At 41.0% G+C, this 15430-nt stretch overlaps 1 protein-coding gene across 1 annotated transcript; it reads right to left on the minus strand.

The window, feature by feature from the left end:
- Positions 1-1576: 1576 nt before the first annotated feature.
- BDNF (brain derived neurotrophic factor) lies at positions 1577-14650 on the minus strand. Its single transcript, XM_058688512.1, is given in 2 exon segments — positions 1577-2838; positions 14400-14650. Coding segments are annotated over 2 exon segments (990 nt in total). The 5' UTR covers positions 14625-14650; the 3' UTR covers positions 1577-2073.
- Between the last annotated feature and the right edge of the window lie 780 nt (positions 14651-15430).

A 15430-nucleotide genomic window follows, 5' to 3' on the forward strand; every position in this document is an offset into this window, starting at 1 on the left:
CAGGACCATGCTATTCCAGGCTCCCACCTTTATTTCTCCAAACCCAAGATGGCAGAGGTGAGGCAGGGACCCTCTCCATGAACAGACAGGATGGGCAGGAGGTTGCTGAGGCCTTCACTGGGGAGCAAAACTTTATCAGCTCTGTCCTGGCCTCTTCCATTGAGCAAGGCACCTTCAAGCCATTCGTGTCCTAGACATGCAGACACCTTCCTGAAGTCTTGTCTTGGGACAAGATTTTCTCTTGGTAGCCTTGGTCATCCAACCTGAGTTTTTGGGGCCTTTTCCTGTCCCTTCCCCCTTACCGAAAGTTCTCAGAAGACAAAACCCTGGTTTTCCTCAAGTCTAATTTCAAAGCAGAAAGTGTTCATGTCGCAAGCATTTTCCATCTCATTGTATCAGTTTCATGATGACAATGTCACATTTGGTTCTGAACCTGCCCCAGGCTAATCCAGCTGTAGGACAAATTACCCAGGGTGGAGAATGTAAGTCAGCTCAAGTGGGGTCCTCCAGCGAGAACCTCTTAGCACAGTTAGATAATGTAGGCACTTAAAGCGCGAGGTCCAAGCAACTTGACACAGTCATTCCAGAGCCACCTCTGAAAGGTCCTTCAAAGGTCTCCCTCTTGGAATGTCTCAAGTACATTCCCCACCCCCACCTAGACATCAGGATGGCCACGCAGAAATTCCTCCTGCACCACCCGGAAATGACGTGTCAGCTCCACACAGCCTCCATATGGCTGGTTCAGTCTCACGTCATTGGCAGTGTGGACTCCTGCTCTGATCTAGGCATTTCTGGGTCCATACAGAACTCCACCTTTTGCTTGCAAGACGTTTTTAAGCCTTACCATGATTTTGTTAAGCCTTACAAATGATTTACCCAAGTGTTTACCCCTCATAAAAAAGAATCTTTTGAGTTTTTTGTTGTTCTTTTTCTCTTCTAAAAGAAAGAAAGAAAGAAAGAAAGAAAGAAAGAAAGAAAGAAAGAAAGAAAGAAAGAAAGAAAACAGAAAAGAAAGAAACCACTGTTCTCCATGCTTATGAGAGTGCCACAATATGACAAAGTTTGTCCACTCGTTCACAGCAGTGGTACATTATATTTCAGAGCACCCAACTGATTTTTCTTCCTTTAAGAGAAAACAAAATAAAGAGGGGACCAAAGGGGGAAGGAGGGAAAGAATGTGCTCTAAGAAAATGTAGATCTTTCCAGCAAAAGAAGCTTCTGCTGACCAAGGCCCAAAGGGTGAGTGGGAGCCCAGGAGGTGTATCATGGGAAGTGGAGTGAGCACTTCATTCAGTTGCCTTAATTTTTATTCAGTTTCCAATCATCTGATTGATATTGCCAACATCTTTACAACATACAAATAAATCTTTTATCAACCAGAATATGTACTGAAGGAATTCTTTCCCCATCCCTACTCCCTGTGGGAACAAGAAAGAAAGAAAGAAAGAAAGAAAGAAAGAAAGAAAGAAAGAAAGAAAGAAAACAAAACAACAAAACAAACAAAAAAAACACAAAACAAACAAAAATATACCCCTCCCATCCACCCATTCCCTAAGCCAGTAAAGCAATGACAACAGCACCTTGACATTGTTTTAATTCCAACGCTATCAGAAGTTAAAAGCAGTAAAACAGATAATAGTACTAACAAGAACGAAGATACTTACTGTCTAAAATGTAAACGGAATGTTTTGGTTCAAATTTTTGTTGGTTTTTTTTTTTTTTGTCTGTTTTCTGAAAGAGGACAGTTTATTATCAATTCACAATTAAAGCAGCATGCAATTTATTATTATTTTTTTTAAACTTTTTACGTTTTCAATTCTTGGCAACGGCAACAAACCACAACATTATCGAGGAATGAAATGCAGACTTTTTAAAGTTGTGCGCAAAATGACTGTTTCCCTTCTGGTCATGGATATGTCCAATAAATAGATTGTAGAACCACTGTACTGTATAAACTTCATTTATACATGCAGTTCATAAAATTATTTTTTCTTAACTGAATAATTTACCCTGTTATGTATATATACAAATAGATAATTTTTGTCTCAATATAATCTATACAACATCAATCCACTATCTTCCCCTTTTAATGGTCAATGTACATACACAGGAAGTGTCTATCCTTATGAATCGCCAGCCAATTCTCTTTTTGCTATCCATGGTGAGGGCCCGCACGTACGACTGGGTAGTTCGGCACTGGGAGTTCCAATGCCTTTTGTCTATGCCCCTGCAGCCCTCCTTTGTGTAACCCATGGGATTGCACTTGGTCTCGTAGAAGTACTGCTTCAGTTGGCCTTTCGATACAGGGACTTTTTCAAGGACGGTGACCGTCCCGCCCGACATGTCCACTGCAGTCTTTTTATCTGCCGCTGTCACCCACTCGCTAATGCTATCACACACGCTCAGCTCCCCGCGGCGGGCAGGGTCAGAGTGGCGCCGGACCCTCATAGACATGTTTGCAGCATCCAGGTAATTTTTGTATTCCTCAAGCAGAAAGAGGAGAGGAGGCTCCAAAGGCACTTGACTACTGAGCATCACCCTGGAAGTGTATAAGTCCGCGTCCTTACTGTTTTCTTCATTGGGTCGACCTTTCTGGTCCTCGTCCAACAGTTCTTCTATCACGTGTTCAAAAGTGTCAGCCAAGGATGTCAGGCCTCTCGACCCTGCCTTGGGGCCGTTCATGCTCTCCAGAGTCCCATGGGTCCGCACACCTGGGTAGGCCAAGCTGCCTTGTCCTCGGCCGTTGGCTTCTTTCATAGGGGCAGCCTTCATGCAACCGAAGTATGAAATAACCATAGTAAGGAAAAGGATGGTCATCACTCTTCTCACCTGGTGGAGCTGCAGGGAAAAAACAGAAACAGGACACAGAGCCGGTTAGCACTTTCTTTCGCAGGGATGCGCTGCGGCCATCGGACTGTGATTCCAGGCCATTCTGCGGGGGTAAGGATTTTATGCACTGGTGATGAACTCCAGTTGCATCAGACACACGTTAGCATCAGTCGTGTGCTCTGTGTGGCATTTACACCCAAGGTTAGATGGCTTCTACATAAGTGAAAAAAACTGTGGCTGCAAGTTCTCCCTTACCAGCTTTGTAAGTTTAATTTTTAATGATCTCTGCTCAGGCTGTCACAAGAAACACAAAATCAGAAATGTTACTAGGCAACAACTCCAAGTGTAATAGTAATTTTTTTTTCAAGTTAGCAACATGGTCCTATTGCGGGAGCTGTGTGACAGGAACAGCAGTGGCCTGAGGGGTCTGTGGGGGGCCTTTCCGGCTGTGTGATATCTAGGTATGAAGAGCACCATAAAACAGAAGTCGGGGAGCTGTAAGGAGCCTTTTACATGGACTTTTTTTTCCCCTCCCATAATCTATTAGGACAAAGCATAAAGATAATCCCATCAAGCCATCCCGCTTTACAGATAAGGAACCAAACCAAAGGCCACTGAGGACTTGCTTCCTGTCCTGAAGAAAGTTTATGTCCTGAAGGAAGTTTACATTAGAACTCGGGGCTCCCAACTTTAGCTTCAATGTTTTCCTAGTACACCTGGGTGGTCACTACTGAAAATGTTCTGCTTATTTCCAAACACAAATCATTTTCTACACGTTGATTTTAATGGTGTGTCTATACCTGGGGCTGATGTCATGAAAACAATGTGTCTGCTTAAAAGAGCACTGAAAAAGTCAGCATTAAAAAGGCAATGAAGTCAATGTCAAATGCCTCCCATATGTGGATCCACGTTTATCTCCACTAACTCTGAGCCCCTCACCCCTTTGACTTTTCTGGCTCATGTACAGAGCCATCCAAGCAAGCTCAGCTTCTCCTTTTATTAGAAATGTGGTCCTGTGAGTACATGTACGTGAGAGAGCTCAGAGTTTATCATAACTTTAAAAGGCTGAGTGGCGTTTTGCACATTTTGGAATAGGCAGTGAGCACTTCTTTCTGTGCTTTTGAAGTTTTCTGGGAAGTCCCTTAACAGCACACCACAAAATTAATCTTTTCCTGTTTGCCAGAGGGTTGCTATACTCTAAATCTGGCTCTATATCTATAAGCAGGCTCTGGGAAGCCAATTAGAATGGAAGAACAAACAAAATGAAAACATACCTATAGACCGACCCAAGGTTACCGTCAGATGGTGAAGGACTTCAGAATCACTTACCTGAAGCACTGGGTCTCTTAGCAAGAAAGAGAAGCATCCCTGGGCTCCGACACTCTAACTATTCCTACTTCTCAGTCCTGGAGCAAGGACTTACAAAAAGACACACATGTGTCTAACCAGTAGGGAAAAGGACTGTTTTTCTGTCCACATGAAGTGTCACTGAACAGGAAGACAACCTACCTCCAGTTAATAGGTCATACTTCAGAAATGGCTAAAAATTCTGGCATTGAAAAGCAAATGTTTCTCTTCTCCACTTTTGTAAGAGATCACATTTTCTACCACTAAGGGGCTATTACCATCCCCAAACACCCACAAATTTCTTTGTGGATTCACTCTCACTATATACAAATAGCAAGCACGCTCAGAGCCGTTTGGAGCGCACAATGGCCAGAGTCAGAAGCACACACTGGTTTGAATAAACCACAGATATCTATTCTGCTAACACCTGAACTTTTTGTGAATGTTCTGGATTCTGCACCATCAAAGAAATGTATCCTCCAAGGAGGTTTCTATTCCTGGCAGGCAGTATTTACACCATTGAATGAAAACCTTTTCTCCTGATGTTCCCAGTCCAAGTTAAAACAACCCAAGGGGCACCTCAAATGTAGGTCGATGAAAGAATGCAAATATAGAATATTTTACTCCAGTCATCCATATCACTCTGGTATAGATTTGCTGTGATCAGCAATCTTTTAATGCCATATTTCATCAAGTCTAAGATACCAGCATTATAAAACACATCATTTTATGTACCACTAAGAAATAAAAAATGCAGCCAATTAAACCATTGCTTTATCACTTGGAAATATTGTTGTACAATTACTGAAGAGTTCTTTTAGACTTATTTGGACACATTTTATCATATACAATTTTTCTGCATATGAAACAAGAGTAAGCAAACTAAATTGGTTAAGGTGATGACAACTATCCGATGACTCCTACATGGCAACAATAACAATACAATAACATCAGCTATAAGACACAACTTCAGAGATATTACAAATATGAATGACAAACTGTGATTCTAGAATTAATGAAATGGAGTAAGTTTCATAAATATTTACTAAATGCCCACATGAGCCGCTTAAAATGGCCCAGGGTACTGAGGCATCTTCAACTACAGAGTTGGGAAATTGTTTTATTATCACTACCAGAGATAGGAGGCTTTTAATGATATACCTTTTTTTATACTTGGCTTAGAGAAGTTTACCCTGCCTTTCACTGGTCTCCTCTTTATGTTAGTAACTTTTTGGTTCCAAAAGTGGTACTTTATGTATCATTTTATTAGCAGTTCCATAAACAAATATTTCAGAGGACGAAATGGTATCTGAGTAAATATAACTTGGCTTTCATCCTGAAGCCCAAACAGTGGCATCCCTCAAAGCAGAACATCTGCACAGATTCAGTTAAATTAAGTATCTGGTGCTAAAGCCCAGCCCCCTTTGCCAGCCCTGACCCCAGTGACACTTCTAGGATGCTCACTGCCTACTCCCAAGGCCTTGTAAGTGCATCCAGCACCAAACTCAATACCTTTTGTGGAAACAATATTACTTCCTAACTTGTCTGTTTCTGACAGTGATTTCTTAATACTTTGGACCACCCAGGGTGGAGGCTAGGAATCTTGGAATCAAGTTTGACCATACATTTTGGGTATGGTCTTCAAATCCAATCAGTGAAGAAGTCCCGCTCATTTTTCCTTTACAACATTTCTCCTGTCCATCCCTTTTCCTCCATCCTGCTGCCACCATCTTGGTTCAGCTCTCACCATCTCAATGTCCCCCTGATGCACTTTACGTCCTTTCTGCTCCATTCAACTATGATGATCACTGCCTGACCAACCACTCACCTTATCTTTCTCTCTCAAAAACTTGCAATAGCATTTTCATTCCATTAGATACCATCTAACAACTTCTTTTACCTGGTATCACACCCTTCAAAATCTGGCCTCACCGTTACTCACCTCTACTCTGATCAGGCCAGAATCCTTGGAGCTGTATATACATTATTGCCTGGAAGTGACCTGTTCCATTCTTCTGGCAAACTTTTTTCTGTCTGATTAAATCTCACTTATCATCCTTCATAGCACAGTTCAAGTATCAGATCATACATGCCACCTTCTCTAATGTCCTCCTTCTCTTCTAAAATTTGCATCTTATAGCTCATTGAGTATTCTCATATCCCTACTTACTTATTAACTAACAGTGTTTGCTAACCATGGTCAGCCTTCAGTTAGATGATAGGCTCTCTGAGGGAATGAATCATGTCTGACTACCTCACCCCTGCAATTAACGGTCAACATAGAATAATACAATAGTTCTCAGTAAAAATTTACTGATGGGCTTACTAAACCATTAGAAAAGGCAGTATTAACCTTTTATGGGAAGGCTTTCCATTTGGAAAGCACAAGTGAACTCACTGGAATTATTTGGTCAAGTGCAGGCCATGCTAAACCCAAATTAAAAGCTCGAAGGGATCTGATAGATGGCAATTATCAGTCATGAAGAATCTCTTTAGCTTCTCTAACAGGGTAAAGCCTTACTTGACTAATTTCTAAAAAGAAAATAACACTATATCATACAAATTCCTCTTATCACTTGTGTAGCCCTGTTCCTAACAGAAGACTTAGAAAAGTAGCCAGTGATAATAATAATCACAGTGAAACTTGGATTTTTAGTATTTCAACTGCCTTTTTGGCTGTTAACCTCTTCAATGAGTAATTTTATATACTATATTAGGAAATCCTAACAATAAGTAAGAACTTCCATGACAATTCCTAACGTGTTAGCCCTTCGGATGTGTCTTTATTACACAAAAGATAAAGAGGCTGTGTAATACTCCTAAGTAGATTGTTAGTCTATATATCTGTTTCTACATAATAAATTCACTGGTGCTGTCTAATTCTGCTCCAAGGCTCACAACAATCAACCTAATCACATCTATAAAATGCTAGGAAGGATTGTTTGTAGCCCCATTCTCAAAAAATTAAATATAGTACACAGGGCTAAAAAGAAAATTGACAAAATAGAAGTAAAGTTTAGTTTTAAGTATGACTCATGAGTCTTAAACATTCAACTAGATGAATATCCATGACAGCATGCTGTAGTAATAACTTAACATTTGTCTAAAAGACGATAGAGCATTCACAAGTATGATCTAATTTGATTGTTACAAGGAGATAAGACAGGTATTAGTATCCACATTTCAAGATAAGACCACTATGGTTCAGAGAGGTTAACAGGTTACCTCTTCACCCAAGTTTTTACTATCAGGACGTGCTGCCAGTTTTAGAATACTTAACTGCAGGGAGAAGACAGACGATGCTACAAAGGGTGGTCAAAGAAGGAGCTTATACAACACAGCCATAGTTTTCTGTAGCTGTGCGTATCCTGGAGCCCAGCTTTCTAAAGGCAGCACCAGTGAGATACTACTTTGCAGTTCTGGACTAATCATGACCTAAAAGTCCCTTCAACTTTAAGTCCTGATTATTTCAGTAGATGAAATTTCAGACAACATGGTCTTCCTCTAAAGGAAAGCTATGCAAAAACATAGGCATGATAGAATGATGTTTCTATGGCCAAAGTTAAGAAGGAAAACCAAACAGTAATATGGGTAATTCAGGCACAGAGGAGAAAAAAATGCGAAGTGTTCCCAATCCCCCAGTCCCTTAGGGTTATGTCTATGACATGTAATCAAAGAAAATAGTTTAAAGATATGGTTGCTCATCTTAGTCGTATAAGCAACAAGGATGATGGAAATGTTGAAGAAATTATCAATTAATATTTAATTCCTAACATATATGATGCAAACCTATTAAAAGACCACCTTAATGCAATCTTTCAAATCAATATAAATAATCTTCGATTTGTATCCAGTTTCACTACATGCATTTATTAGCCTTTGTTCATTCATCACACATGGAATCTACTTTCAAATCTTATAGTCTAGGAGAAAAGTAGGATATGCATGTAAGTAACTAAAACAGAAAAGTAGAAACAACCCAGGAAAAGAAAAAATTCTATAAAGAGAAAGAGGTTACTTCCAGTTAGAGAAGGAAGTATGCTTTGTGAAGAGGAAGGCAAAGGATAGGGAAGATTTAGACGTGTTCAGAAAAGACACCAATGGATGGATGGAGTCTTGGTTAAAGGCACAGGTACATTTCTGGAGAGAAGAGCTCTGGAAAGGAACAGTGAGAAAGAAGAGTGAGTGACTCTCAGATTCCAGAAAGCTCTGAGGGTGATGCTAGAGAGTTCGGACCCTGCCTTATAGGCATGAAAGAGCCAGTGAGAGTTTCTGAGCAGGGAAATGCTTCCAGAAGCCCCGTTTATCACCAGATACAGGAGGGCCTAAAAGAACGATAGACTGGAAGAGACAATTCATTGATTTTCTCCTTAGTGGCCATTGAGCTTTAAAAATAAATACTGAGTAGTTACTTAAGTGTGAGATTGGGGTTAAGGGCTTGGGTATATCTTTTAACTTAATTTATTTATTTCTATTTTCTATTTATTTATTTCTAGGCTGAAGGGAGTTACAAAAGAAGGGGTTAGAGAGAAGTGTGCAGAAATGAGTGCTAACCATGGGGTCATGTCTGGTTTGGCTGAAAGAACACCATGGAAGGAGGTAGAGGGAAGGCGGGAATAGAAACTCATTCCAATTATAATTACACTGAACTTGGATTCCACTGCTCAGCACTTTTAATTCAGAGATCTCCAAACACTTTGCAAATGTTAACTAATTGAGACTCATAGGACCCTAGAGGTACAGGTAACTATAATTATCCACCTTTCGTACAGGAGGAAAGAGGACCAGAGTTTTTAATCAACTCATCCACTCACTGTGGTTCCCCTGATAGAACAAGGTTAGAACCTCAGATTCCAAAGGAAAACTAGGCCTTCAACTACAGAGACTAGTTTCTTTCATCCCTCTGCATTATTTTCCCATTAGGTATACACTGCTTAGCTGAGAAGAATTAAAAACAAATAAACAAACAAACAACAACAATAAAACTTCACATTCCTCAAGGAAAATAATTGGCAGTTGGAATCCATAAATAAAATAAGGATGGCGGCTGGGGCTAATGATCATGACAGATGCTCACCTACTTGTCTGAAAGACCAATCAACTGAAACTAATAAATATTTTAGTAAATGAAATCTGATAATGCAGATTTTCCTAAGCTTTGAAGGAACTGCCTTAGGTCTTGGCGGGGCAGGGGGGCTCAGTCAGTTAAGCGTCCAACTTTGGCTCAGGTCATGATCTTGTGGTTTGTGGGTTCAAGCCCCACGTCAGGCTCTGTGCTGACAGCTAGCTCAGAGTCTGGAGCCTGCTTCGAATTCTGGTTCTCTTTTTCTCTCTCTGCCCCTCCCCGCTCACACTCTTCTGTCTCTCTATATCAAAAAATAAACATTAAAAATTTTTTTATTAAAAAAAAATGTAGGTTTTGGGGCTCCTGGGTGGCTCAGCTGGTTAAATGTCAGACTCTGATTTTGGCTCAGGTCATGATCTCATGGTTCATGGGACTGAACCTGGTGTTAGGCACCAGAGAAATTGCTGGTTCTTAGAGACCCAGAAAAATACAATACATGTAATTATCATGACAAAAAGTATATTCCTCCGAATTATTAACTTGATAGATAAATTTATATACATCTTTGATACAAAGCAAAATATCTCTGGTCCTCTATTAACCTCCTCTATTCCATACCCTATCCTTGAAAAAGCAAACAGGCTTCTACTGGTCAGAGATCTCATCTCCTTCACCCAGGAGTAAAACTAGACCATATTCTCCATTAGGAAGGATAGGGATGGGTATTCTCCTCCGAATTACCACAACTTGTACAAGACCTTGTACCAACTAGGTTCCCACACATGCTCAATGACTCTATTCCCTTTGTGCTGGTAATATTTGCATAGTATTTAGGGAGGTGAAATTAAAGTAAGAACAGTAGTCTTAAAAATGAGCTGGAATGAATTTTGGAATAAGGGATAGAACAAGGACCAGGTCTGGGCAGAAAACACCCCACTTGCCGTTCCAGTCCCAGGCACAGCTGCCACCATGATCCAAAGGTTTTTGTTTTTTTGTTTTGTTTTTTTAACATTTATTCATCTTTGAGAGAGAGAGAGAGAGAGAGAGAGAGAGAGAGAGAGAGAGGAGCAGAGAGGGAGACACAGAATCCGAAGCAGGCTCCAGGCTCTGAGCTGTCAGCACAGAGCCCGATGCGGCACCCAAACTCACTGGCGAGATGACCTGAGCCAAAGCCGGACGCTTAACCGACTGAGCCACCCAGGCACCCACGATCCAAAGGTTTTTAAGTGCCTCCAACCCTGCTGCCCCAAAAAACCTACTGTTCGACTGTAACCAAGGAAGACTCCCTGAAAGCCAGAGCCACCCACAGCTGGCAGTCCTATCCATGCCTGCCCTCTTCCTTCACCTCCACAGAGTAATATCGCCCACAAGGTGCACATCTCTATAATAAAGTCTCAAACATACACAAGCCACTTGCCTATCAAATGAATAGATGGCCAAAAATTTTGCTTTTTAAAATATGTTTTCAAACTGTTTTTTAAATTATAAGAACAAAATGGCAGGCAACATTCAATTAAAAAGCCTAACCTCTTTAATCCTTCTCCCCTCCCTCCTTTCCCCACTTCCTTCCTTCCTTCCTTCCTTCCTTCCTTCCTTCCTTCCTTCCTTCTTTCTTTCCTTTCCTTTCCTTTCCTTCCTTTCCTTTTCCTTCCTTCCTTCCTTCCTTCCTTCCTTCCTTCCTTCCTTCCTTCCTTCCTTCCTTCAAATGTTCATTGGGGCGCCTGGGTGGCTCAGTTGGTTGAGCACTGGACTCTTGATTTGGCTCAGGTCATGATCTCATGGTTTGTGGGATCGAGCCCTGCGTGGGGCTTCACACTGAGCATGGAGCCTGCTTGGGATTCTGTCTCCCTCTGCCTCCTCCCCTACTCACACTCTCCCTCTGTCTCTAAAAAAGAAATTAAGAAAAAAAAATATGTATCTTTGGGGGAGGGGCAGAAGAGAGCGAGACAAGAGAATCTGAATAGGCCCCACCGCTCTCAGTGAAAGCCTGAGGCAGGGCTTGAACTCACAAACCCTGAGATCATGACCTGAGCTGAGGTCGGACACTCAACTGACTGAGCCACCCAGGCGCCCCAGGATTGTTTTCTTTAGATTTTCAGGTGAGATTTGTTTATAATAAACTGAAGTTCAGATTTAACAATATTCTAACTATTATTTTTTTGCTTTTTAAATTTTTTATTTTAATGCCAGTTAGTTAACATACAGTGTTGTATTAGTTTCAAGTGTACAACATAGTAGTTCAACAATTCCGTACCTCACCCAGTGCTCACCGAGACAAGTGCACTCCTTAATCCCCATCAATTATTTAACCCATCCCCCTACCTCTCTCCCCTCTGGTGACTGTCGGTTTGTTTTCTGTAATTAAGAGTCTGTTCCTCGATTTGTCTCTCTCCCTTTTTTTTCCCTTTGTTTATTTGTTCTGTTTCTTAAATTCCACATGAGTGAAATCATATGCTTTTGTCTTTCTCTGAATAATATTCTTCTAACTATTAAATTGCAAAAAATAATGCATTATCAAATTCCCATACATGGTAGACAGTAATGTTCATTATGATATTATCTAACAGGTTCTGCTAAGTTTCAGTGACCCACTTTGTAAGGAAGGACATGAAAAAATTAAACGAAACATTGCTTCTCAAAGTGAGATGGATGGGCCAGTAGCATTAGCATCACCAAGGCACTTCAAAGAAATGAAGAATCTCAGCTTCCCTTCCTCCATCCCTTCCACCCTGTTGACTAAAACAGAATATGCACATTGACAAGATTCATATACTTCAAGGCGGTTCATTAAAGTTGAGAAACACTGGACTCTGATAAAGAGAGAGGAAGCTACTTACGATAAGGAAATGAAAGGGTTAAAGTCAACTTAAGTATTGTGGTACATTCTGAGCATGCCATGGGCTTACTCACCATCTCTCCTCCTTGGCTCAACTTGTTTTATTGGAACATTTATTATGTAGGAAAATATTTTTGCTTTTGTAATGGTATTAAATAAATCTGGGTTCCCTTCATGTCAACTTGCTTTTCCACTATTGTGTTTGTACAATAAAGCACAGGATACTATAAACATGATTGACTGAATGAGAATTTATATTGTACTACCGATCTAAATCTGAACTCCCACTCAATCACTAATTTTTATCTCAATGCTACAAAGCAAGTACAAGCATAATTGGCCTCCCTGATCACTTACAAAGGCTAACATCACTCACTCAATCAGAATCAAACTGGAAATGATACAAACAGCACTAGCAGGTGATAGATTTCAACACACATTAATATTCCTTTCATCCAGGTTTCTGATGGTGAAACAGAGACAGAGGCAGGGAAAACTGATTCACTCACTCAATGAAGATTTATTTCTAGGCCTGTCCTAAAGCTAACAGATCTAGCTAACTCCTACCACCTAACTCCTAAATAAATCGCCCCCCACACACAAAAAATACAGCAGCAGTGGCAGCAACAACAAAACCCTAAAACATATGATTGTATCAAGCATCCAAACCCCTGTTCAACCCCAATCCATCTCTACCTCAGTAAGGTACCCAGCAGGCAACTCAATTTCTCAGTTGGGTTCCAACAATTGGGATCATTTGCCTCAAGACTAAAGGAGCCAAAATGACCAAAAAGAAAAGAAAAGAAAACAAAAAGTTAGCTTTCTAAAGAAAAGTATAAACATTTTTTTGAGTTACAAGGATATCATCATCAGGGAGTTGATAGGGTGGTTTCATAAACAGAACTGGAGACAGCTTCACTGTTTAGGTTTTTTACAAAGGATTGCAAAGACAGCTAGTTCCCAAACACCAAGTCACCAAGTCACCAGTACAGACACACATGACTCATACTGGGAATGCTGACAGTGTTGCTGTTAAATCATCTGATGCTGAGTGGGGCTGAGATGTCACAGAACCCTCTTTTCCCAAGCAGAATCCTAAGTATTATTGGGTTCCATCTTGAGCCCCACACAGTACAGATGTGAACACAGCTGAGGGACAGCCTCCTCCAAATTACAAACACGGTGCACCTGCTAACAGGGGATGTTGTGAAAGCACAGCAGAGCACTGTCTTCTAAGTTCCTGGACCCAGGAATAAACATGCCCTGGACTTAAAGAAAGTGCAAGGGTGATGTAATGGTAGTCTTTGTCCCTAAGGGGAGAGCATGCAGTGGTAATGCTCTCAAGCCAGAGGATAAAAGGAATCCCCTTTTAAGAAAGAAGTGTGCCAGGGACGCCTGGGTGGCTCAGTCAGTTAAGCATCCGACTTCGGCTCAGGTCATGATCTCATGGTTCGTGGGTTGGAGCCCTCCATCGGGCTATGTGCTGACAGCTCAGAGCCTGGAGCCTCCTTTGGATTCTGTGTCTCCCTCTCTCTCTCCCCCTCCCCAACTCACGCTCTGTCTCCCTCTGTCTCAAAAATAAATAAACATTAAAAAAAAATTTTTTTTAAAAGAAAGAAATGTGCCATAATGTGGAAATTGAGCACAAGCCAGAACAATTACAATTTAAAAAAAAAAAAAGAGAGGGAGAGAGACAGAGAGAAAAAGAAAGACCAGTCTGTTCTATTTCAGTCTCTTTCCCCAGAATTGGAAACTTCAAATCAACAGGTTGCTTGTAAGGTGCTGCTGGACACTTTGTGGAGTTCCTACAATGAGACGTTATGGCGATTTTGACAGCTGTGAGCCAACGCCCACTAGACACACACACACTCGTAATGGACCCCAGAGCTGTGGTAAAGGCATGCCCTTCTCAGTTTTTCCACAGATGGTGCTCCCGAAATTTTCCACAGCCAATGTATTCCTGTGGTTAATTAGTTATCTGAGTGAATTCCATCACAGAATATCTGTTCATAATTAGAGCCATCTTAGGTCCAAACTGGAAGCCTTCAATGTCATTACTTCAGAAGGGGTAAAATGGGAACAGGACAGATGAGTCTCACCTGATGAAGAGCCTCTCACTCTAGATTAGATCCTATCCTCTGAGCTACGACAGAGAACATTAATTTTTAAAAAGCAAGAGGTGAAAAATAGGTGGAGGAAGAAACTGGACAGATAAGGTGCCCCTAGAACAAAAGGATAGCATTCCCTTTAAAACCACTATCAGGAGATCCTAGGGGAAAGATGAAATTATCAAGAGAACGCCATTAGCTCTCTGTTGCTCACCTTTATGAGACCATTTTCAGGAATCAGTTTGTTAAATTCCACTGAAGCGCAAATGTACACACCGCAGCCCTTCTTCTAGGTTGCTGAGTCATACCATACAGAAGTGTGTGGGCAGATGCCAAAACATGTGTGGACACGCAGCCCTTTCTGTAGAAACTCAACGTTCCAGGCATTAACAAGGATTAACCTTTTGCACACGAGGAGAAAACTGGTGGGTCCACACATTCAGCTGTCCTTCAGGTTATTTTTGCATCTAACTCTACAATTTCTTTTAATTACTTATTGTAAAGCACAAGAAAGTGCTCATTATTTGTAGGTTAATGCAGGAGCAAAAATTATTGTGTACGTTCCCCTGCCCACTGCCCTACCCCAGCCCCCAACTCTTCTAAGTGTCCCTGTTCATTTGAATTGCACAAGCAAGCCAGTTTCTGGGTCCTGCGCATAATGAGCCATGTGGACCCTATTCAAGAAACTGGCCATGTTCCAGAGCTACTATAAAATACAAGGAAAATATTAACATCTCAGATGACAAAAGATCCATATGGCTGGTCAGAAAATATCCACATTGCTTAAGCCAATAGAGTGTACCTATATGGAAACATTCAATTCTGTTCCATGAGCATCAGGACTGTGAGAACATCTGTTTGTCTCCATTCCTTTTCACTAAACATTGATTCCAACAGAATACATGCAAACTCAGACACCAATATATTTAAGCAAGAGGACGAGGGATGTGTTTTTACATCGTATCTATAAGTAAACACTGGAGCGCCTGGGTGGCTCAGTCGGTTAAGCATCCTACTTTGGCTCAGGTCATGATCTCAAGGTTCGTGAGCCCTGCGTCAGGCTCTGTGCTGAAGGCTCAGAGCCTGGATCCTGCTTCAGATTCTGTGTCTCCCTCTCTCTCTGCCCCTACCCTACTCACACTCTGTCTCTCCCTCTCTTAAATAAATAAAATCATATAATATATATACATACATATAATATATATATGTACTATATATATGTAAACACAGTATTGTATATTATAT

Source organism: Neofelis nebulosa, chromosome 10 (assembly GCF_028018385.1).
Source record: "Neofelis nebulosa isolate mNeoNeb1 chromosome 10, mNeoNeb1.pri, whole genome shotgun sequence".
In the NCBI taxonomy this organism is placed as follows: Eukaryota; Metazoa; Chordata; class Mammalia; order Carnivora; family Felidae; genus Neofelis; species Neofelis nebulosa.